Source organism: Balaenoptera musculus, chromosome 18 (assembly GCF_009873245.2).
Source record: "Balaenoptera musculus isolate JJ_BM4_2016_0621 chromosome 18, mBalMus1.pri.v3, whole genome shotgun sequence".
Classification (NCBI taxonomy): Eukaryota; Metazoa; Chordata; class Mammalia; order Artiodactyla; family Balaenopteridae; genus Balaenoptera; species Balaenoptera musculus.
Window position 1 is genome coordinate 4,076,129 of NC_045802.1, and position 25,142 is coordinate 4,101,270.

Here is a 25,142-nt window from a genome sequence, read left to right on the forward strand (position 1 = left end):
GGGACTCTGGCACCAGGTAAGGGTGGCCTACATTGGGGACTGGTGAACCATGGCCTGATGGCCAAATCTGGCACACTGGGTTTGTACAGCCCTAGAGCTTAGAATGGCTTTTACATTTCGAAATAGCTGGGGAAAAAAATCAAAAGTAGAATATTTTGTGACATGTGAAAATTATATGAGATTCAGATTTCAGTGTCCATCAATCAGGTTTCATTGGAACACAGCCATGCTCATTTATGTACCTTCTGTGGCTGCTTTTGTGCTGTAGCGGCAGAGCTGAATAGTTTTAGAGACAACGTGCAAAGCCTAAAATACTTACTCTGACTCTTCACTGAAAAAAAAAAGTTTGCCAGTCCCAGGCTGCGTGATCTCTAAGGCCCTTTTCACCTCCAAATTCCTAAGAACTTTACTTCCTTAGATAAGCTGGAATCCTCCATCAAAGATAACGTGCAGAACACACATTAGCCTGCTAATATAATGACCCCAAAAGAACTGTTTGTTTTGTGCTGTCAACGTTTCCCATGGAGCACGTAAAATACCCACTGACTCAGACATACTATCGACTTCAGAGATATCAATCACTTTTAAAGGTAGGCTCTTTGTTCTAGAAGGCAATGTTTATGATTTTTAGCAATTTTCCCCTATTAACAGGTTTAATAGACCATCTGAAAAATTACCAAGTAGAATGAAAATGAAAAAACCCAACTCCCCTAGGAATTCATGCCGTAAAATATTTATTAATAAGTAAAATGATTTTCCCCTGCCTTTGGCTATTAAAAGATTTGATGGGGTATCTTTGTTGACACCAATTGCCAACAATGGTTTTACATTTTTCAGTCATGAGATAGACAGAGATACAGACAGGTGATAGAAAAGGTAGACAGATCATAGACAGATGACCATAGATACAGATATAAATATGTGTAAAAGACCATACCTTACAACCATTTAATTACAAATCTTGGTTTTGCTAGCAGTTGGAAATTTACTGGCACACACTTCAACTTATTTCTTGTAAGGGAACAATACACAAATAAATTCACTTGAATTTCATAATTCAGAACACTGGTAATGAATACAGTGCTTGCTGAGGACTAAAAGAGAGAGGAAAACAAGAACTAACTTTGTGGAGAAGAAAGGCAATATCTCTTTGAAAAGCTCTTCTCAACTTGATAGTCTCTCTTGCCTGAAAAACAAGACATTTTGATAACGACAGTATAAAAAGCCTATGATTTGCGAAGTAAATCGAATCTGTGGTTTAAATTTCATCCCAAGTCTCAGATTTTGGCTGAGGAGCGATACTAAGTATCTCTCTCGGCAAGCGTTTCTTTGAGCTTTTCTAGGGAAGACAAGAAAATGTTTTATCAGATCTAGGCAGAAAGGCTGACATTCATTTATAACAACAGTAATTACCTGCACTCAGGACTAGATGAACACGGAGGTCTGAACGCCAAACAGAGTGAAATGCCAAGACATACCACACAGCAAAATTAAGAGTCATTTGGAGAAGAAGCAGGTGATAGAGTTTATGATTTCAATATGAAAACACTTTATTACTCTTCTCAGATGTCAATGTGAAGTCAGAAATTTAAAAGATACAATCGAGAAGGGGCTGAATGGTTTTATTACTACACCATCACTACTTCAAGATTAAAATAATCCCAGAGTTCTGAAATGTCATCAGTTAAGTAACTATACAATTCCTTTCAGCCTCTTTTTAATGTAGGAAATCACTTTGTAATAAGATCTCTACACAAGGTAAAAAAGCACAAGATAGACCCCAAAAAAGCACAAAAATAGACAATATATATATATCTTTTTACAATGAATTAAGATGTGCCTGGAAAATGCTGGGATCAAGGACTAACCTCAGTGTCCAAATTGGTTTCCTTTTATAAGAATTGTACTCTTTACATCCCCCCTAAAACCTTGGATGCTTATTAGAAGCTGGCCCAGGTAAAAGGGAGGGAACAACTATTCTGATCTTGTACCAATACAATAAAAAATAAAAAAGAAGTAACAGTAACGAAATAATAAAAACACTTCATCAGTTTACAAAATTCTTTTGACAGCCACACCTCAAGGGCACTTAAGGGCTCACATGTGTCACACAACCATTGGCGACGACACAGGCATCTCTGGGGGATGCTCTTCTCCATCATAAATCCATCATGCACTGGGATGAAACATGTCCAGAAACGCTAATTTGGAGAAACATGTTTTCATACAGTTTGGGGGCAAAGCAAGCCATCCAACAGAATCGTGCCACAAACACCAGCGATACGCTGGGACTTCCACGTTGAGAATCCTTCCCAAGCCCACAGCTTCTGCCTTCCTCTGCCTGGTACAGGACCCCGGCCTCACCTTGCGTTACACAGTCACGGCTGGGTACATCTTCTGTTCGCTGTTAGTGTGAGGGAAGGGGGCCTGGATCTGCCTGTAGCCCGTCTGCAGCCCGTCCAGGAACGGGGGCACCGGGGTCATAGGCACCGAGTCGTGCTGCACCGTGTACCCCACGAAGGGGGGATGCAGGTACTGCCCCTGGTGGGGCACAATCTGGGTGGCCTGCTGACAGTTGAGCACGGAGAAGTTTGTGGGCATGTTGACGTACACATTGTTCATGGTGCCCTCGGGCAAACAACAGTTGGTCTGTGACCTGGTCGGGGGCCCCCGGGCCCCCGAGTTGGCGCTGGAGCTGGAGCTGGCGGCCGTGCTGGACTGGCGGGAAGAGGAGCTTCGGGAGGTGCTGGCGCTGGGGATCATGGGGATGGTCTCCACCATGCGGGGCCCCCCCGGGGCCCGGCTCTGCTGGGGCTCCTGCTTGGGCCGCAGGCATCTGCAGCAGCAGGCGGCCACCAGGGACCCCAAGATGATGAAGGCGACAAACACCGACCCGACGATGAGGAAGGGCACATAGATGGGGACTGAAGAAAAGGAGAGAGACATACTGTGATGACTTCCTGTAAGGATGCAGGAAAAATCGGGGATGGGCAGCGGAGATGGATAAATGAACAACGGCGGTACCCAGAAGCCGGGAACCTGGGCCGGGCTGGTGTGTGCGCTTATCGGCCGCACACAGGAAGCACCGTCCTTTATCAAGTGCTTAGGGATGGCGGGGGGCGCAGTAGGGCCTGCCTACGGGCACTGGGGATCAGCCCCCAAAGCAAAGCTGTTAACACTGACCGCTAGACTCACCAACTGCAACGCTCACGGAGGCAAAGACCCAGTTTAGCAGAAATATGAGTTTAACGGTTTAAGACTGTTCTAAAATCCCTAGAGTAACGGAACTGCCCACATTTCAGTCTACCCTAACAGACAGTTTGTAGGGTCTGCACAGAAATGAGTTGAAATTATTTCAAAGTCTTTTCTCCCCCCAGAAAATTATTTACATTCCTCGTAAACCTCTTTGACCATTTTTTCGCAGGCTCTTGTTTCATAGGCAAATAAATCAAAAATTTAGGGCAGACCCTAGTCACAACCATTTCCAAAAAGAGTCTGTAAGGTACAGAGATCAAAGAAGGGATTTAAAAAAACAAAAAACAAAAAAAAAACAAAGCCCTCCACACACACTTGACAAGCTGAAGGCTGGTCCCTGGGACGTGGGCCTGGCGGGGGGGGGAGGCCGTCCAGGCAGCGGGTCAGCATGAAACAAGGTACCGAGGAGGACAGGCTTGACATCTGTTCCAGAAGGAAGAGCCCGCAGTGAGCCGAGGCCCCAGGCAGGACCACGTGGCTGAGGCGGAGCTGTCAGGTCCGGAGTTAGGACACTGGATTCCGTGTGAAGAACCACAGGGAAAGCCCGCAGAGCAAAAAGCAATGGGCATCCTACTTAACAAGGGAGGTTTATTCCAGCAAATAAAACTGTCAAGATAAAAATAAACACTTTATACTAAAGTCAGTAGCGAGCTCCAGTTTTCAATTATTTTACTTAAAAAGATCTTCGGGGTGCCGTGGGCCTAGCACTACCGGGTTTCAGAAGCTGGACGCACTGGCTGGTGGGGGCCGGGAATCAGGAGGGAGGGGTCTGTGGAATCCCACCCTATGTGACCAAGAACCCATGTCTTCTGACGCGTTCCTGCCCATCTCCTTGACTATTCGATTAGACGCCACACGAGGACGGGGACTGGTCCCGCTGGTGTCGGCAAAGGGCAGCGCCAGCGCGTGGTCCAGGGAGACGCTCAGCTCTCCCTCGCCTGAAGTCACAGACGCGAAACGCCCTCTGCCCGCTAGGGCAGCAGCCGTTCTAATCACGCTCCTTGGACAGAACTGACATTCCTGCAGTCAGTGTTTCTAGAGCATAGTACCACACGGAGCCATGGAGAAATGATGCCTTGTGTAAGTAAAACATACTTTATCAAGTATGCAACCAAAGGCTGACGATTGAAGACTTCATTTTCTAAATTAAAGATACCAGCCCTATATGTTATCAAGTAAACAAGTAACAGTTTAAAAAAACAAAACAAAACAACACCCCCAAAGCAGTCTCAGTCCACATGATGAGTTTTGGGGAGAAATCACTGTTCTCTTTCCAGGATTTTAATTGGAAGAGTAAATAACTCAGGGCAGAGAAGGCAGTGTTCCTGGAAGCCCTCGGCTCTGCTTAATTAGACATGCGCTGTCCTTCTTGAGTGCAGAAGTACAGAATTTTTAGGAGAAAAGATTCAAAAGTGGAATTTAGAAAGCATCCCCACATACCACGGCGTCTTGAGAAGTCGGCTGCCTACTGATTTGTCCACAGTCAGCCCAACTTCTAGGAGGCCAGCAAAAGCCCAACTTGGCACACACAGAGAAAGCAGTCAAGCGGTGTGCCCATGGCTTATCCCCCCAGGTTTATTCGGGAGGCCACACACCCCGCTATGCTGCGCTTGCCTTCTAAGACAGCACCTCTTCTGGAATTACCCTCCCTTCTCCTCTTCAGAGTCAAGGCAGCAGCCGACCAGTAGGAGTAGCTAATAAAATGCGTGACTGCAAAGGGAAGGACGGAAACGAGCTGCCTCTCAGCAGCCGCAGCCAGCTCCGTGAACAGGGACCAGCGGGGCCCCGGCTCAGGCGGCTGGAACCCTGGGCTCGGGGGGTAGTATTAATATACAGTCCTCTCCTTCTCAAAACGGACGGAGACGCCCCTCCGAGCCACGTGTGCCCTTCCACCTCCACCAGGACCACATCCTCCCTCCCAAACACGTTCTGGGATAGGCCCTCGAGGGAGGGGTCTGGGAGACTGGTGACAAGCAGAGGCAGTGAAACCTATCAAATGCTTTCACGCATTTGTTTCTCCAACTCTAACTTGGGCAATCTGAAAAAATACAGGTAAGGAATCAAGGCCACAAAGAGCAGAGCTGGCACCGCTCTGATGTCACACCTACCAAGTCCGACATGGTAAGGAGGCCGGGGCGGGGGAGCTGCATCTTAGGGAGGGGTAGACTCTTCCCCGGGGTCTGGTAGAGCCCATCACCCTCGGGAAGCGCCAAGGAGCGGCCTTCCCTCCGAGGAGCCCTCAGGTGCCCCGGCCAGCCCTCTCGCTAGGGGGCGCCGCCAAAACATGACCCCGTCCTCGAACTTAGACCCATGGAGACAGGAGACCCGGGAGGGGGCACGGAGACCCCTGGGCAGGAGGCACGTGGGGCTGGCTGCGGCCCGCCATGCCTTGGATGTTAGGGTTTTTTCCGGAAAACCCAAGCCAAGCCGCTTTTTAGCTGACAGATGGGGAAACTGAGGCCCAGGGCGCTGAACCGGTGTTCCGTTCCACACAAAGTAAAGGCTGCGCCAGGACGCAGGCACCGCCTCCCGGTCCAAGCCCCTTTCCTGAAGTCGCAGGCTCCGAATTCCCTTCCCCTCTCCAGGCTGCCGGGTCCCGCCGGCGAGGCAGAGCCCCTGCCTCCCCTCTCCGCTCGCCCGGCCCGCCTACCTGCCGAACCGTCGGGGCCGTCTTTGTCCGCGCGGCCGGGCTCGCCGGCGCCCTGCTGGCGGTCGTTGTCGCAGCCGCCCTGGTCCAGGCGCGCCTCGGCGCTGGAGCAGCAGTAGCGCAGCGCGCAGCTGCCGCAGCAGATGGTGGCGTCGCCGCCGTCGAAGCGCTCGGGGCACTGGAAGCCGATGCGCCAGACGCCCTGCGCGTCCAGCCAGCCGTGGCAGTACTCGCCGCTGGCCCGCGCCCCCGCCGCCAGCAGCGCGGCCAGCAGCAGCCTCAGGAGCGAAGCGGCGTCCCGGGAGGAGGCGGCCGGGCGGCGTCCGCCCCACATGGCACCACCCTGGGCGCGGGCGGCGCGTCTCCAGAGGGCGCAGGGCCGACTCCGGGAGGTGGCGGCCCGGCGCCCCGGTCCCGGCGGTGCTGAGGCCGGGGCCTCTCCGCTGAGTGTCTCTTCCGCGGCGCCTTCCGCGCGGGCCCCCGCCCCCCCGCCGCGACGTCCGGGAGCTAAGCCATGCCCTCCCTCGGCCGGCGGCCCGGCCCCAGCAGAAGCTGCCTGGAACTCGTGGGCACTCGCCGATGGAGCTCTCCGGGTGCGACTCAGAGGGCCCCCGGGGCTGCCGTTCCGCAGCCCCCGGAGGCTTCACCAGCGACGGGACCCTCCCCGTGCATCCCCGAGGGGACGCTCGCTCGAGCCGGAGGACCGCTGGGCGCGCCGCTGCGGACCCGGAGCCAGGGCGCTGCCGCACAGTTTAAGCCTCGGGATCCTGCGCGCTAGTCGTGGCGCGTCTCCTGGCCTTTATTCCCCCCTCGGGCGGCGAGAAGAGGCCAAGGCGGCGGGCAGCAGGCACAGGGCTCCGGGCAGCAAGTGCAGCGGCCGGCCGCGCTCAGCCTCCTGCGCTCCGAACTCGGTCCGCATGGCTCCGGCCGCACTGCCCGGGCCGCCCCCCGGGTGCAGCCACCACGTTCCGCTCCGCGGGCCGGACGGTCGATCCTCCCGGCGCACGCGGGCGTCCGGGACGCGGACGAGAACCGACGCGCCCCGCCGGGGTCCCGGGAGCCAGCCGCGGCTGCTGCTGGGCGCGGGTCCAGGCGGGCGGCTCGCCCTGCTCCCCTTCTCTGCTCTCCGGCCTCGGCGCGCTCCGTCTGGCTCCCCCTCCCCCACGCCGCTGCGCCCTGGGTAGGTGCGCACCGCTGGGCGCCTCCCACGGAAGTTTCGGTCCCCGGGGCTGCGGAACAAGCCGAGCGCATCGGCCGCCCGCCCACCCTCGCGCCCAGCCCCGACTCGCCCGCCGCGCCGCTGCGCTGCGCTCTTAAGAGGAGCTGGCGCCGCGGGCGCGCATGCGCGCTGGGGCCGCCCCGCCCCCGCCGCCCCCGGGGCCGCGAGCCCTTCACTTTCTGGCTTGAGCGGCCGCGGGCCGTGGGCTGCCGGGTAGAACGGGGGCGGGAGACAACGGCGCTCGAGCTAACATAGTAACAGCAGTAACGGCAATAAGGGCAAACTCAACTTGCTTATTGCAGGTCGTAGGCGGCATTCACAGTTCGGATTCTCACAACTTCCCAAAGAAGGGTGTTAATTGCGCTCCATTTTACAGACGCTGAAGTTGCCACTTAGACTCACTTGTCCCTCCGATGTCCAGGCCGCGGCCGGTCACTGGCCTGGGGCTGCGTGGTGGGCTCGGGCTTCTGCTAGGTGGGGTGCAGACTTGCCAGATTTGGCCGCTGTCCGGATGATCTGGGTCGCTTTTCTTTCTAAATTTGGGCAGAGCGATTTATTGGATTCAGGCAGAAAGGTGCCTCGGCTCCACATTTCGCCCCGATGGTGTAGACAGCTGCGTGAGGAAGCAAACAAGGCTCCGACGGACCAGCACCGCGGCTTTGAGGAGCAGAGATTAATAGCTCCTGTCTTGCGGAAGCTGAAACAACAGGTGCTGATGCTATTAAAGCCGCCGTGATTATTTTTAAAGGATCTGGTGACCCTTCCGACACGGTCTGGAAGTCAGCGACCTGACATCTAGGCCCAGCCCGACCAGAAAGAGAATCCTGCATTTTGCTGGCCTCAGTTTCTTCATCTTTAAAGTGGAGCATAAGAGGTGCTGACCACTGAGGTTCCCCCCCCCCCCCAAGTCCTTGTCTATGGAACACAAAGCAATTTTATTCACAGCAAAGACGCCGCTGTTCAGACACCGTCGGGCACTTGGGCGGGCCGGGTCACCGCGCGGACTCGGGCAGGGTGGCTTCCCTGCCACTCGCCCCACGGAATCAAAAGGAAAAAACCTACCCTACGCCCTGGAAGCAAACACCTTACTCTTTTCAGTAAACCTCTCTCCAAGCACTGCACTTGATTTCATTGGACTTTGTGGCGGGTTGGGGGGGGGTATTTTTAGCTTCATAAAATTATGTCTTTTAAATGCACCGGCCACGAACTTTTCTAAACCTAGTAAATGAACGGGATTTTAATATCGAATTATTCGTTCCACAACTACAAGCTAAGCGGTTACAGTATACCGTGTTCTGTGTTGGGTCCTGGGGATTCTCCAAGAACCCAGACGTCATGGCCATTTCCTTCAGACAGAGATGAAAGTCTCTGGAAATGGGACAGAGAGACAAAGAACTGAATAAGCAAAGATAGTACAAGTATTATAAAGCTATGATCGGTGATGTACAGGGTCAATTTAAGCACATAACCTGGGGATCGGGAGGGGAGGGGTATCAGAAAAATCATCAGAGCAACAGCTCTTAGACCAGAAGCAGCCGAGGGAAGACTCGTTTTTCAGATTCAGTCTTTTTCTTAGAAAACATTGATACTGTGAGCTAACGTGTATTGAAGGCTTACTCCGTGCCAGGCACTGTGCTGCGTTTTATGTGCACATTTAATCCTCACAGCAACCCTACAAAGAAGACGGAATTACTCGCCTCACTTTGCTGGTGAGGATGACTTGCCCAGTCCTTACCGACAGAAAGTCACGGTTTGCCTGGACTCCAAATCCTGCCCACTACGTTGCTGGTCACCAGTCTCCACTACAGAAAGCCCGGAATTAACTGCTGACTCTACACTAATCACCAGATGGCTAGGCATCATTATTTTCCTATGGCACCATAAAATGACTGGGGTGGGGTTCAGAGGGTTAATACTTTACTTTTTTTTTTTTTTTTTTTTGCCTTTGGGGAAAAAATTAATGCAAGGGAAGTGTCCATTTCTTCAGACAGTACTTATGCCACATCCTCCTTCCACTATCCATTTATCCTCTTCTCCAAAACACCCATGATTTGTCAGTTTATTAATGAAGAAAGCACTGTTGGCCATATTCATACTGAAACTGATTTATGACCTGGTAATGCTAGAGCTTAAACACAAGAAGTTTTTCCCAAATGGTTCAGAACCATTAGAATGGTTAGTCCACAACCAGCAGACTTGGAAGTGCAGAGCTTTGAGCAAATTCATCCTCTTTTTTTTACTGCTGTGTTCCTTGATTCCCTAAAAGTGAAGGAGAGGCCTGTTTCGTGGTTCCTCGATGTGGTGGTTGGCTGTTATCAATGCTCATAGAGACTTTATACCACTCTGTTCCTGCCTCTGACTTGATTTTACTTTTTCTTTGTGTATCTAGTATGTTGTATTGAAATTTTTTATAAAATAAGTTGTCAAGTACTCACTGAGCATCTCTGTGGGAGGTGCCACTGGGTCATATTAAGGTGGCAATGTTCCTTCCATAAGGAATTCCCTCACCATCCTTGACAGTCTTAAACTATTTTACTAGTCTTTTCCGAGCAACTGTAACTAGTTATCAAAACATATAGGTAGTAGTAATAATTTATTATAGTCAAAACTAAATGTCAGGCAGTCTGCCAAAGTAGATTTAAACACCTATGAAGGAGTGCCCTCCTCCCTCTTAAAAAGTTGAATTCTGTAGACACTAACTGCAAAAGTATATTTTCAGTTTATTTTGCTTTTCAGTCTGTGCCTCTCTCTCTCTCTCTCTCTATATATATGTATATATGTGTGTGTGTGTGTGTGTGTGTGTGTGAATAAAATGCATTTTATCACCATCTACCGACTTTGACCTTTGTGTTTTTGATTGCTCAAACTGAACTTGATTCTTATTTGGTACCTCTGTTTTGCCTTTGGACGTTTTCCTCTTCAATTTGTTATGATGTTTCTTAGTACCTGTCACTCTGCTTGTTCATATAGGATTCCTAGCTGTGACATGGGCTGCAATCAACCCCATTTTAAAGCACTCATGTGTAGGATCAGCATATATGGTGAAAAAAACGACGTAGTCAGCTTTATCCTTGAATCAGGCTCAGTGCGGCAAGAGGTTCATGATTGCGAGAGGCACGAGGGGGAGGAAACCACCACTTCAGGTTGCTTGATGCACAATCACTGTGATATGTGTGTCTTTTGAATAGAATGAGGGCAAAATCACACACACTGTTTACATCGTTATTTCTCTCCCTCTCATTATTCTTTTTCCACCAAGCTCCTACACAGTAGTTGAATTTACGTAATTCGAATGTGCAAATGACATACTTTCTTGATCAAACAGAGCAGCCAGAGGAGCTAAGTAAAACACTTATCCTTCTAAAACAGAGAAAATCAGTTGCTCAATATTAGTGCATTGTTAACTTTAATTGTAACACCTAACAGAATGTTATATTTTACCGCTAGGAAAAAAAAAATACAATTGATTTAAAAACAAACTTCTGACATATCTTTAAGAGTACAAGTACAAAGTCATAGAACTAAAGAAATGATTACTTATAACTCGGCTAACTGGAGTTGATGCAAATCATATGGAGGTAATCATATTTCCTTTGGCTGGAAGTTCTAAAAGCTGCAAGATCTACAGTGATTTTCTGTATATTTCAGGAAGAACAGAGGTTCCTACCATCTGCACACCAGTCAGCAGTCTGTTTAGGAAGAATGGCTTTCCCTGGGTTCATTCCCTTCTTTCCCTCCTCTTTTATAAATAGGAGTAGTACTGAAAACTCACATTTGGTTTACCAGAAGTTCTTTTAAGTTAAAGTGTTTGTGTTAACAAATGAGACCGCAAACCCAAACAAATATGTTAATTTACATTTCTTTTAATTTTGTCTTGTGGTTTACTTAACCTCATCTGAAAATAAAAACGGTCATAAAATTTTGAAAAAAAAAAATCTTCCTTGTTGCTTTAAAAGTTTTCATCTTTCATCCTCCTGTTTTTTCCTTGTAATTAATACACTGACTTTCAGAAAAGTAATTTCCATACTTAAAATTCTTTTTCTTCTCATCTACTATTAACTTTAAACATTTGACGTACTGCTCTCCCTGCCCCATCCTCACCCCTAACCCCAGAGTTTTACTGAAACATTTTTATGTTGATTTTGATGTTTACTATTGGTATATTTTCTTTTTGAAGATACGGAGTTAAAAACCACCCAGGACTTCTTCCAGTAATGCCAGAGTGTCTAAAAGGGTGGCGTAAACAAAATCAACATAATGTGAAAAAGCCTGCAGCAAGTTTTTGCAAATCATATATCTGAGAAGAGTCTAGCATCCAGAGTATATATACAACTCAACAACAAAAAGACAAACCCAATCAAAAAACAGGCAAAGGACTTGAATAGACATTTCTCCAAAGAAGATACACAGCAAGCATATGAAAAGATATTCAACATCACTAGTCATTAGGGAAACGCAAGTCAAAATCACAATAACACTTCATACCTACTAAGATGGCAATGGTAATAATAATAAACAGAAAATAACAAGAGTTGGAGAGCATGTTGAGAAATTGGAACCCACACCTTGCTAGTTGGGAATATAAAGCCACTGTGCATAACAGCTTGACGGTTCCTCAAAAGTTGGACACGGAGCTACCATATGACTCCGCAATTGCACTCCTAGGTATACATACCCAAAAGAGTTGAAAACATATGTCCACCCTGGTGCAGCCAAATAAAAATAAATAAATATATATATACTTTAATAAAAGATAATTGGACAATATTTTAAAAACTACACACAGCATCACTATTTATAATTGCCAAAAAGTAGAAACAACTCAATGTCCATCTACCAATGAACAGATAAACAAAATGTGGTCTATCCATACAACTGGAATATTATTTGGCCATAAAAAAGACTGAAATACTGACACCTGCTACAACACGAATGAACCTTGAAAACACTATGGTAAACCAAAGAGCCAAACACAAAAAGGCATATAATGTATGATTCCATTTATATGAAATGTCCTAAATAGGCAAATCCATAGCAACAGAAAGAAGGTCAGTGGTTGCCTGGGGCTGGGGAGGGAGGGCAGAAGGGGAAGTGACAGCTTAATGGGTATAGGCTTTCCTTTTGGGTTGAAAATGTTTTGCAACTAGAAGTGGTGACAGTCGCACAACCTTGTGAATCTACTAAACCATATTAATGGTAAAATTTATCTTACGTGTATTTTACCACAATAAAGAAGAATCTAGAAAAAAAAAAAAGATTACAGCTGTGAAACTGGCCATCTACCTGTGATGTCACATGAAGGTCCTGAAGCAGGTTCACTAATCCAGTCTCAAAACTCTATTCTCCTAATGATGACTGACACTGGAAGATGATCAGCTAAAAAGTTCTGCATCACAGTCAGATACTTCTGAATGTAATTCCAAGCCTCTAAGATGAATGTTGCAAAACCTCCGTTATGGACTTAAATTATGTCCCCTCCCCCCCAAATTCATAGGTTGGAGCCCTAACCCCCGATGTGACTGTATGCGGAGAGACAGATACAGGAGGTGCTAGGGAGATAATCAAGGCTAAATGGGGCCATAAGGCCCTAAGCCAACAGGACTGCTGTCCTTCCAAGAAGAGGAAGGGATGCCAGGGGTGGGCACACACAGAAGAAAGAGCAGTAAGGACACAATGAGAAGACGGCCGTCTACAAGCCAAGGCCGAGAGGCCGCAGGAGAGACCAAACCTGCCGGCACCTTGATCTCAAACTTCCAGCCTCCAGAACTGTGGGACATAAATTTCCATTGTCTAAGCCCCCTAGTCTGTGGTACTTTGTTATGGCAGCCTGAGCTGACCCATACATCCTTCCTTCCCTGCTCCCTCTAACCCACTGATGGCAGGAATGCGTAAGACAACTGAGGTCTCCCTAAAATGTGAGGCAGCTTGGGTCACAGCCCTATACCTGTGGACCACAGAGGGAGGAGCTGCAGTGACTGGAGTATGTGCTAGAAACAGCTTGAGGAAACTAGATACTCATTTAGAATACAGTACTTAAGGTCAATGTATGCTGATTCAAAATGGTTGGACAATTCTACTCCTGGGCATATATCCAGACAAAACTGTAATTCAAAAAGATACACGTACCCCAATGCTCACTGCAGCACTATTCACAATAGCCAACAACCGTAAACAACCTCATGTCCATCAACAAATGAATGGATAAAGAAGATGTGGTATATATCAATATATACAATGGAATAGTACTCAGCCATAAAAAAGAATGAAATAATGCCATTTGCAGCAACATGGATGGACCTGGAGATTCTCATACTAAGTGAAGTAAATCAGACAGAGAAAGACAAATATCATAACATATCACTTATATATGGAATCTAAAATACGACACAAATGAACCTATCTATGAAAGAGAAACAGACTCACAGACATAGAGAACGGACTTGTGGCTGCCAAGGGGGTAGGGGGTGGGAGAGGGATGGATTGGAAGATTGGAGTTAGCAGATGCAAACTATTATCTATAGAATGGATAAACAACAAGGTCCTCCTGTATAGCACAGGGAACTATATTTAATATCCTATGATAAACCATAATGGAAAAGAATATGAAAAAAAGAATGTATATATATATAACTGAATCACTTTGCCATACAGCAGAAATTACACAACACTGTAAATCAACTATACTTCTATAAAAAAAATAGGCTGGAGAATGGGGTTGGATACCTCAGATCCAGGTTCAATTTCCCCCGGAACGTTGTATTCATGTCTCTATTGATATAACTGGGATTATGACTCCTTTTGTCTTTCTGTCTAGACAACAACTCCTTGAAGGCACAAATCAAATCCTGCTCATCTTTGGGTCCCACAGTGTAGACTTGGAGCAGGCTCGGTTTATGAAGCTCGTGCTATATGCCAGGCACAGAAATACTGAAGTGTTACTTTCAAGGAATTGAATTCAATAAAACGCACCTAAATACGAAAGCCATTCTGAGTGTAGCAATTTGGAGATAAAATATCTGGTAAGACTAGGGTCCCAAACCTGGCGTTGGGGATGAAATCCTTGGACAGTGGGTTCAGAGGGAGGGAATTTCTAGTCGGAGCCTCCCAGGGCCCCGCCCCACATAATACTTTTGAGGCTTAAGGTGAGAGTGGTTTGCAATGAAGGGAGATGAGGAAAGGAACAAGCTGTTTCCTGGGTGTCACCTGGTGACGTGGAAAAGTTTGCCGTCCACAGAATCGGTGCCAGCAGCTTGCCTCCTTTGCGGTGTTGGTGGCGGTGGGCATCACCAGGCCTTCCACAGGCACGAGCCAGGTCACCGAGGCTCTGGTTAGCACTGAGAGCCAGGGCTGGCCCACGATGCTGCCAGCCTCTGTGGGTACCACAAAGGTGAGTCTGAGAAGCACAGGGTCACTCTGCGGGGACTCCCACACCAAGGAAGAATTTTCAGATGCAGCAGGGCTGGTCCCTGCAAAGCAAGACAAGGTGGAGTAATGTCTAGTATTACGTCCCATGAAATGATGCTGTTTTACATAGACCTGGAATTGCATATTTTTAATTGAAATAATTCAAAAGGCACTTTGGGGTCATAGGTTCCTTGGGATTTCTGACTCTTAAGATCATTGTTTTTGTATGCTTGGGTCATAGTAAAAAAAAATCCCATTCATCCTGGGTGTTCAGATTTGGCGTAAATAGGAATTTCCTTCATCAAAGCTGCCCCACCAGTCTCCTGGTAAAAACATAAAAAGATAAAAGGACCACTGTGCTGCTTATTAGGCAGAAACAGAATGATGGGATTCACAGCGCTGCCTTGCAGCCCTCGTAATTATCCCTGTCCAAATACTTGAACTTTCTGAAACCGAGCCCTCCCCCACTTTATGGCATCAACCTTTCTGGGGGGGTACCTTTTGGATTAGTAAGAGACTTTCTTTGGCTTTTGCAAGAAGTCAACGTCTCAGGAAACAACTGAATTAAACTTCATATTTGTTTAAAAGTCCTTGGATAGCACCCCACATCTGCGTTTCCTCAAAATGTCTCCGTTGAAAGAATAAAGGGAGAGCGCCCTGCATTGTGCAAGTATTCAAATGAGCAGAAAAGGGTTTGATGAGTTCCATGTCCTACAAATGTTAGCATCCCAATTATACCTTAAGACTTGTTAAGTATTTCAGACCACTTTGCAGCTTTACAGCACTGAGGACACTTCTCGCTTGATATTGTAAGTTCTCGTATAATGTAACTGTTCTCTGGATAGCCTCCAACTTGCTAGCCTTCATTACCTAATTAGAAGAAAGGGTTTTCTGGGTTTTTTTTAAATGTCTTTATGTTAGAAAATATGCTTGAATAGCTCTAAGACTGAAGCTCAGTCAGCTAATAAGGACCCTTGACTACTGAACATCTGGTATGTGCCAGGCATTGTGCTAACTTCTTTGATTATCATTACAGTGTCTCTCCTAATAAGTTTGTTATTAAGTAAGCTAAAAAAAGGTTTAAGTCCATCTACTCCTCTAAAGTTTCCTAAGAAGTTACAAAGGAATTTCCAGCCTATGGAGAATGTCATCCAATTAATCTTAACACAAGTAACATTAGGATTCCTTTCCCAGCCTTTATTGTCAATGAACTGGTTTCTAATGTTACACAAATAAGATGTCTTAGCAGAAAGACACCAATCGCTGGCATTCTTAATTTCTATTACGAATTTCCTTTTTGGTGCACAGCAGTTTGATTTTGTAAGGTATACATATTTTTAGTTCTTTTATTTCTGGAAGTAGCTTGATTGGCTTTAGAGATACGAGGTCTGGAAGAAAATATTAGAAAAACAGAAAGCAGAAAAGTATAGAAAGGCTTCAGGTGATGAGGAAAAAAAAAAGGTGATGGAGTTTGCTTCAAAACTCCCTTTAACCATGCAAAGGATTATTTTAGGGGGGCCCTTAGTCTCCAGCACAGAGAAGGCAGACCAGAGGAAGTGGAGTCGGGTCACAGAAAGTGACATTTAAAGCACACTCTCTAACCAGTGTAGATGCAGAAGCAGTAACACAGAGAATGAAAAGAGGGGATGAAATTCCCCAGCCCCTAAGTTCCTTAAGAGCTTATTCAATAAACTCCAGCCTCGGAAAGACGAGGGGTGTCTTAGGATAGCCGTGCCATAGACAGGGCCAGGACTAGTTAAATTCTTGAGATTCCTACTAGTATTCCTTGAATCTTACTACGCAATGTCAAAGTGTTAGGCTTATAAATAAAGAAAACAGCAAACGCGGTTCATCTTTGTTCTTCTGACGTCAATCAAACTTCCTGACATCCTTCAGCAAAGAAAACATTTTAAAAACCAGAAGAGATGGCTGCCTCTATAGAAAGGTATCTGGTATCCCATCCCTGTATTATTTTCATTAAAGTTTGGGAATAATATGCATTTTTAGCACTTTGGGGGGGGGGAAGAGAGAGTGAGAAGGTGACCCCCTGCTCAAGAGCTACCTTGAGACCTGCTCTCTGTCTGTCTGCAGAGGTAATGAGAATCCAACTCCTGCACATTCGGAAGGCAAACAGAGTGAGTTTCAGATGTAGGCAATTTACATTTATAGACCAGGTCAAGCAAATTGGACAGTTTAAGTGAGCACTGAATGAAGGGGAACATAAATATGTTGGGGCCAATAAATGGTCATATTTATAGAGTGCAGTAAAACCCGTATCTCTCACTCCACATGAAGAAATCGTGCCAACTGGACTGAACACAGCGGTCCTGACACTGAATGCTGAAACCATAGCAGGGGCAAACTCCACTGTTGAACTTGAACTTCCAACATCTACAGTACTACTGCAGATGCACTTGCATATCCGATATCCTCCTGGTAGAGAACGAATACCAAGTGCTCAGAAACAAAACAAACAAACAAAACACAAGCAAACGAACAAGCAAAAGACCCCCCGCTTCCTCCTGAACTCATCGATACGTTTCCAGAATCTGTATGGGGCAGCCAAACTCAGCCTGATTTTTGAGAAAATATAACCCATATGTTGCTGGATAGGAAGAGAAAGACTAAGACAGACTCCAACTAATAAAAAAAAAAAAAAACAGGGTAACCGGCTCCAAGCACAGCCCTCAGCTGCTGTTTTCTTCATCATGGTGGGTCCTGCTTTGGTCGTCTTGGAGGTGAAGCTAAAGATCAGGGTTGGTTCACTTTAAAGTCCGAGTGTTGGACTAGATCTCCAAATTTGGAGGCACAACCACCTGTGGGCTCTGGCGTGTGGAGCAGATGCTCTGACACAGGCTGGAATTTTAGTGGCTGAGTCACGGGTGAGCAGTGAGCTCACTAAGCTCGAAGACTTTTAAAAAGACAAACAGAGAAAGCCAGGAACCAGTGCCTCACCTTTCCCCATGCCTCTGCGGAGGAATTCTGACACTCTTTGCCACGTCTCCAGCTCACTGGAGAAGCCGAGATTCCTTGCATCATGAACACTTGGGATTCAGATCACTGACACATATCAAATCTTCACACTCCCCTAATTCATGCTCATGATGGATCATTTCACAATTATCTGTAGATTTCAGCCAACTCCAGTATTTGAGTGTCTTTCCCTACGAAGTAAGCTAAGGGCAGTGTAAGTGCTGCTTTTAACCAAAGGATAAAATCATGCCATGTCTGATTGACTCTGTAAACTAGGAAACTTGGTTTTTTGTTTGCTTTTACTTTTTACTCGCAAATAACTTCAAACTTGGAGAAAGAGCTGCAGGAATGAGAACAGCATAAAGCACTGCTCTATACCCCTTTACCGTGGTCAACGATTGTTAACATTTGGGCAATCTGTTTTATGGCCAATGACTCACAAAAATGGATTAACCCTGCTCCTTCTGATTTGGGATGATCTACCATACAGACATGTACACCAAAGCGCCAACATTACTAACTGTACATTGCTTGTTAGAACAGAACCAAATCCCATTCCCTCATGCTGGTGATTGATTTATGCTTTTTCCCTCTTGTCAACAAATTATTAAATCTAAATCTTATGCTTGTTAAAACACATTATTTGAGGACCCATTCCTAACAGCTTGGCTAACTTCACACATATTTTGCTGCTGAACTTTGGGCTCTAAGTGCTAAATTGAAGAGTATAATTCCAGACCTTTAGAAACAGAAAAAGATATGGAAGCCATAAACTTTCCAAGATTTCCTGTCTTTGGCTCTTGAGCACCACCTTCTGGCTAAAAGTTGGCTGTGAGACGGTTAAATTGTAACCAATTGTTACAATCAATTAAGTAACATAGAGCATCCTGGGGACTAGATTTAAACAGAAAAGAGGCTTTGACATTATACCAGTGAAAATGGACTAAATCCACAGGAAAAAAGAAAGATCAGAAAGAAGATGACTAGGAGGCTGAAATGACCCCTCTGCTTACCTGGAATGTCAATCTGGTGTTGGCGAAGGGGAAGATGAGGTGGGGATAAACGTTGGGGACCAATGATGGGGAACAATCAGCTGCCCCCTGTGATTTTACTTTATATCTTAGGCAACCTTCCTCCAAGTCACAACTCCTAGATCTAGGCTACTTGAAGGCAAGACCCCAGTCCAATTTACCTTTGTATCATCCATAGACTGTACAGTTTCTTGTTGAATGAGTGAAGAATGAGAAATAAGTTTATTTGCCCTTGGTTAACATGTGCAGGCATGCTGCTAAAGTTTGAACCTGAAATACACAAATATTAAAGTAATACATCATTACAGTACACAATAGCTAGACATCTAGTAACTAATAGCTTTTTAAAAAATTTATTTATTTTTTGGGTGTGTTGGGTCTTCGTTGCTGCACGCGGGCTTTCTGTAGTTGCGGCGAGCGGGGGCTACTCTTCGTTGCGGTGCGTGGGTTTCTCACTGCGGTGACTTCTCTTGTTGTGGAGCACAGGATCTAGGCGTGCGGGCTTCAGTAGTTGTGGCACGCGGGCTCAGTAGTTGTGGCGCACGGGCTTAGTTGCTCTGCAGCATGTGGGATCTTCCCAGACCAGGGCTCGAACCTGTGTCCCCTGCATTGGCAAGCGGATTCTTAACCACTGCGCCACCAGGAAGCCCCGCTAATAGCTTTTCAGTAGCCAAAATCATATATCAATAGATCTATTTAGTCACATTTTAAATTTGCTCCTAAAATCCAACCTATTTGCAGAAACACATGATCCACTTAGAATCCTACTAGTGTAGACTTGGAATGGGCTATAATAAGTATGTACTTTACAGCCAAAACCAATAGTTATCCATTTGGTTTTGAAACATCATCATAAACAATTATACAGATTCCATCTACAGATTCCATACGTGTCGGGAGCCTGTTCTGGGTTTAATCTTATTTGCAGCATACCCTTAAAAGAGGTGAAATAATTGTCATGATGCTGTGATAGTCACAGCAGAGTGAAACATGGAGATTTGGGTTCACAGAGGCAACAAGGCTTGGAGACAACCTTCTACACAATATTAAATTTAAAACTCCAAGGGAAGGGATCTTTTTTTGCACAGACATTCCCCATCTTAACTTCGTGTCTGCTTTGACTCCAGAAGCTTTGGTGATTAAGTTTCACTAGGGGTCGAAATACAATGCCATAATATGACTAATCCTGACCAAAGGCTAAAATAGTGGGGAATAGTACCTGGCATCAACTGAACACCTACTGTGTGTCATACCTTGTCTACACACATTGCCTCACTTAATCTTCTAAACCCCATTCGGCAGTAAAGTCACACCCGGAGCTCAGCTTCGGCTTTGCTGTTCAGCTGGAATCTACTGAAAATATTAGAAGCTGTTTCAACGGTATTTCCCTGAACTTGTGTATGATCCACGGTCATCTGCTTGCATAGGTTACCACCATATCTAATCATGTTAATGACATCAGAAATACAAACAAGGTGTGATATTTAGATTTGTTGTTAAGATTGAAAGACAGTATTTACTTTCAAATATAGATAAGCATTCTACAATGAAACTTGGGGTGAAAGCCTCTTTTGTGTGTTTAGAGGTTGAAATTCTACCAGTCAGTTGAATTATAAATCTATATTTGTTATTGCAAGACTACAATGAATGTGAAAATTGTGAAGATTATGTAAAAGAAAGCATGTTGGCTTCAGGATACATATCCTTTTTTGAGTCAGCAAACGAAATGCAAATTTAAATGATAATATGTAGCAGAATAATAAAGATATTAATAGATTGTATCATAATTCTAGACCTTGTACAAGTGTTTTGGTAAACTAGCATTCTTAACATTAAATAAAGTGGTATTTAAGAACTGTATTTATTGGGCTTCCCTGGTGGCACAGTGGTTAAGAATCTGCCTGCCAATGCAGGGGACACGGGTTTGAGCCCTGGTCCAGGAAGATCCCACATGCTGCGGAGCAACTAAGCCCGTGTGCCGCAACTACTGAGCCTGCGCTCTAGAGCCCGCGAGCCACAACTACTGAGCCCGTGTGCCTAGAGCCCGTGCTCCACAACAAGAGAAGCCACCGCAATGAGAAGCCCACGCACCGCAACAAAGAGCCGTTCCCGCTCGCCGCAACTACAGAAAGCCCACGCGCAGCAACGAAGACCCAACGCAGCCAAAAAAAAAAGAACTGTATTTATTGTTTTTTTAAAATTCTACGTAAGTCATAATCCTTTTAAGAAAAAGTACGATTTGGAAATTCTTTCAATTTTGTATGGGTGCTTTAAAATCAGCATGTTAACACTGCCACTTAAAATTTCACAAGGAAAAACTCCCAAATTATTCTACAACAATGCCCATGTGATAAGTTATCTCTGATCCAGACATAACGAAGACTAAAGTAGAATATTTATTTTAAAATGAGTTAAATACCTTGCTTCTCTATCAATCACAGGTGAATGTGGGTTCTATCTAGTGCTGGAAATAGGTAGGTAGCTACCAGAGGAGAAATCTAGCAGCTGATGGTGGAGAAATTATTGTTTCTTCCCCATAATGTCAAATTTATAACATTTGACTGATAAAACTTTAATAACAGAAGCATGTTAATGTAGTAGGTTGACTGAAGAAACAACTCTAATTCTCTACCCCTCCATATGTTCATAGCCTTTGTGATGCAACTTTGAGGCCCTTCCCTTCAAGAGGTGGAGTCTATTTTCCCGGCACGCTGAACCCTGGACAGCTCTGTGATTTACATTAGCCAACAGAATGCAGCAGAAGTGACCGATGTGCCAGTTCTAAGCCTAATCTCTAGAGGCCTTGCTGGCTGCCATGCTTCAGTTCTCACTCTTTAACCCTGCCCCACCCTGAGAACAAGCTCAACTGTCTGCTGGAGGACGAGGGACCACACAGAGCAGAGCCGTGATGCTGGAGCTGACACCATACTGGACCGCCAGCCCCCAGGTCACAGAAGCCCTGTGAGAGAGCAGACATGAGCCCAGCTGAGATGCCCCGGGGCCGGCCCAGATCAGCACCGCTGCCCAGAGGACCAAGAGAACAGTGAACCACAAATGCTAATTATCGTATGCCGCCCAAGTTTTGTAGTTACTGGTTACAGAGCATTATCGTGGCAAGAGACACCTGATACAGTTAATGATTACTTTCTAATAGTAATACCAGGGTTATTCTTTTATCCCAGAAATCCATTTTGTGATGGTGGTATTTGGCTTTGGCCTCAGTAACTTTGCCACGTGACCATTTAGGAGTCAGCCCAAGCACGCGTGTGGTGCATCTCTGTAGAGTAAGAATTACTGTCTCCAATTTAGAATTACACACACACACACACACACACACACACACCCCTCTGAGGTCCACGAGGGTTTGGAAGCTTTCTCAGGTCCAAGTCAGGTCAATCTGACTCCAGAACTTAAGTTCTAAAGACTGAGCTACATTCTCTCTCTCACAGCCTCTGGCATGAGCTCAGCGAGGATGGAGAAGTTCACTTTACAGTAAGTCACCCTATGGCCTGACGGACAGTTTATTCCCCATAGGAAATTAAGAGACGCCCTCCATTTAATATTAAAACTAACTTGAGCTTCTGGGAAAAGGGAGTCTGGATAGAAGAAAGTGTTCTATCCCGCCACACACTGGCTCAGACGCACAATGAAAGTGCCTTGAGTTCATGAAGCTTACATACCAAAGATACCTTTAAAAACATGTTTAAAGAAAGGAAATCTGTTACAATGATGATTTTCTAAGACAGTCCTTCTGTTATTCTCCCAACACACTTAGTCTAAAATTAGGCAAGAGCAATTATCTGACCATATGGATCTTAGTCTAACACATTCCTTCAAAGAGACTAAACTCTCGTTTGGAGGGAAGTGCTGGTGAGTGAAGCAGAGTGTTTGTAAGGGACACAAGGAAACAAACTGTTACATTATTGAAATGACATCGATTTATATGTTTCAGGTGTACATTTTATTTCCACTTCTGTCTACCCTACAATATGCTCACCACCAAAAATTTAGTTCCCGTTGGTCACCATACAGTTGACCCCCTTTACCGATGTCACCCTCCCCTCAACCCACCTCTGGTAAAACCACCACTCTGTTCTCTGTATCTACGTGTTTGTTTGGGGGAAACAAACTCTCTTGTGAGTAAATATCTGAGCGAAAGAAAGCAAACTGATTGGCTAGAGAAGAAGTTCTAACGATGGTTTGTTTCAGGACCAGAAGAGCCACTGGTGTCGCCTGGGAATGGGTTAGAAATGCAGATTCTCGGGCCCGACACCAGACCAACGGAGTCAGCACTCTGGAGTGACACCCAGCAATCCGTGTTCCAGGGAACCCGTCCGCAGCTCCGATGCCTGTGGAGGGTGAGGGACAGCGGGTAGGAGATGTCCTTCAAGGAGGACTTCGCTTCTTCATACACTTTGTCTACGGCTTGTGCTCAGTAAAAGAGGAAACCGGCAGCTCTGACCTCCCCAGCTCTCTGCTCCCGGAGGCTTCTGGGGGAGTTGGGGTCCCCCTGGGCCCAGCTCTCTGCTCCCGGAGGCTTCTGGGGGAGTTGGGGTCCCCCTGGGCCCAGCTCTCTGCTCCTGGAGGCTTCTGGGGGAGTTGGGGTCCCCCTGGGCCCAGCTCTCTGCTCCCGGAGGCTTCTGGAGGAGTTGGGGTCCCCCTGGTCTCAGCTCTCTGCTCCTGGAGGAGCTGGGGTCCCCCTGGCCCCTGGCTCGGTTTCTGCACAGTGCAGGGAAGCGGGGGAAGGAGTTGGGCCGTTGGTGGTCTCATCACTTGGCCCCAGCACCCCCTACTCCTTAAGCTTAACCCTCTGGCTGCCCTGACAAGGGCAAAGCACCTGGTGTGTCATGGGAAAACTATTCCCCAGCGAAGTGCTTTGCCTCCAGCTGTGAAACTGATTAGTGGCCTTAAAATCCCGGAAGAGTCTCTACCGGCAGCTGTAGTTGCTATTTTAAAACCGCAGAAGAGTATGTGAGAGGGGAAGGGGATTGTATATTATGTACAGGAGAAGGTTAAAAACAGAAAACAAAAAACAACAAACCCTTTTTTCCCTCCAAGTTAAGGAATGGCACACCAGTAGAAGAAACATGACATAATTTTATTTCCTACGTTATAGTTTTTTGTTGGAATAGCCTAACTTTTAGTTAATTGTTATAAAGCTACTTCCGAAATCAGTATCAAGAAATTCAACTGGTGGGGATTTAAGAGACTGTGGAATTAGGAGATGAGAAGCAGCTGGTACAGATTCGAGCGAGGGTGGGCTCCTTGCTGAATGCTCGGCCAGGGCCAGCTGTCTACTTGCATTCAGGAACTCTGCCCGAAATATGGGACGGCAATCAAAACTGCCTGATACAATAAACGTGATGGCTTCAAGTGATTATTCAGATCTGGATTTTTTTTGCCTCTGCTTTCCATGAGTTTTAAAGGTCCAGTTAAAACCTGTGGATCATTCATTGCCAGAGAACGTCAACTAAACCTGCAGAAAAGTTCAGCTGTGGACCTGGCCAGAACTCTATTTACCCAGCAAGCATTTACTGAGCATCTACTATAGGGAAGACATGTGTGAGGCACTGGGAATGTGATTAAAAAGACACTTAGTCTACAGGATGGAGACAAGACCGTGTGATGTTAAACAGAGCTGGTCGAAGCAGAGCTCAGAGGAGACCGCAGGAAGACCTCTAAGCTGGGTGAAGGAGAGGGACAGGGCATCTCAGGCAGGAGGGGAGCCCCTGCAAAGACACATGGGTCTGAAAACGGGTGGTGGGGAGTCTTGACCGGAGGAGCACGTGCAGAGGTGCTAGAGCCCAGGGCAGAGAGGAGAGGTCGGGCAGGCAGGTGGTGGCGGGGTGTTCAACCATCTCTAGCAGAGGTGCCAACGGTACATCATCAGATGATGACTCTACCGGGAGTCTGAAGATGGCCTGGACAGGGGAGCTAAAGAGGGCAGGGCGCTTGATCAGGGACGACAAGAGAAGCAAACTAACATTTGTCTCCCATTAGTTACAGGATACATCCTAGGTGCTCCCACCATGAAGATGATTATTTCCCCAACCAAAGCAGGCAGACACTTCAGAATCTCTGAAAGGGGCAGGCATAAAATTCACTGTTTTAAGACCACTGCCTACTTGGAAGATGAAACAAACCACTTCTTTTGAAATTTCCCAATATCATTCAAGAAGGGACAGGAAAATTACTTTTAATCATTGGGTATAGGGGGATAAAAATGTTGAACAGTACTGTTCCCAAAGCACGTTTTATAAATTCATCCAGGTAATGAATATTTATTGAACACAATATAATGCCTACCATTTATTTACATTTTGTTTTGGCTACTGGTGGGGTTTTTTTTTTCCCAGTTCGTATTTTCTAGGAAATACTTCCTACTCTATGCATATTTTTTTCCCTAAAGCCCCCTTTGAACACATCCTAACATTCTGAAGAAGGATGCTGCCTGACCAGAAGAGAACGCACTTCCAGGCCTCAGCTGCTGCTTTGGGAGCTAATTATGTGAAACAAATATTCATCTGTTGACCCAGATGTTTGATTTGCAGTTAATACATAGCCAATTAGATTTTTACCAAGTGCAGGGGGAAAAGCCAGTTCATAATAGGAA

At 46.2% G+C, this 25,142-nt stretch overlaps 2 protein-coding genes across 2 annotated transcripts in view; both read right to left on the reverse strand.

Moving 5' to 3' along the window:
- Nucleotides 1–717: 717 nt before the first annotated feature.
- SHISA2 (shisa family member 2) lies at nucleotides 718–6,420 on the reverse strand. The gene is made up of 2 exons (XM_036831269.1): nucleotides 5,906–6,420; nucleotides 718–2,924 (listed from the first exon to the last, which is right to left on the reverse strand). Exons 1-2 carry the CDS (start codon nucleotides 6,234–6,236, stop codon nucleotides 2,371–2,373), a joined length of 885 nt encoding a protein of 294 aa, XP_036687164.1. The 5' UTR covers nucleotides 6,237–6,420; the 3' UTR covers nucleotides 718–2,370.
- Nucleotides 6,421–7,597: 1,177 nt separating this feature from the next.
- LOC118884006 (phospholipid-transporting ATPase IB-like) overlaps nucleotides 7,598–25,142 on the reverse strand; it is a 99,309-nt gene continuing 81,764 nt past the window's right edge. Inside the window, exons 22-25 of the mRNA XM_036831265.1 lie at nucleotides 18,691–18,799; nucleotides 14,325–14,587; nucleotides 8,411–8,489; nucleotides 7,598–7,654 (exon numbers count right to left, since the gene is read on the reverse strand). The gene's annotated coding sequence lies outside the window, so the exon portion shown is untranslated. The remainder of the gene's footprint in view (nucleotides 7,655–8,410; nucleotides 8,490–14,324; nucleotides 14,588–18,690; nucleotides 18,800–25,142) is intronic.

Coding starts and splice junctions, on each gene's coding strand:
- SHISA2 (XM_036831269.1), bottom strand. CDS start 6,236: ATGTGGGGCGGACGCCGCCCGGCCGCCTCCTCCCGGGACGCCGCTTCG. Junction 2,925..5,905: donor CGGCCCCGACGGTTCGGCAG/GTAGGCGGGCCG, acceptor CCTTTTCTTCAG/TCCCCATCTATGTGCCCTTC.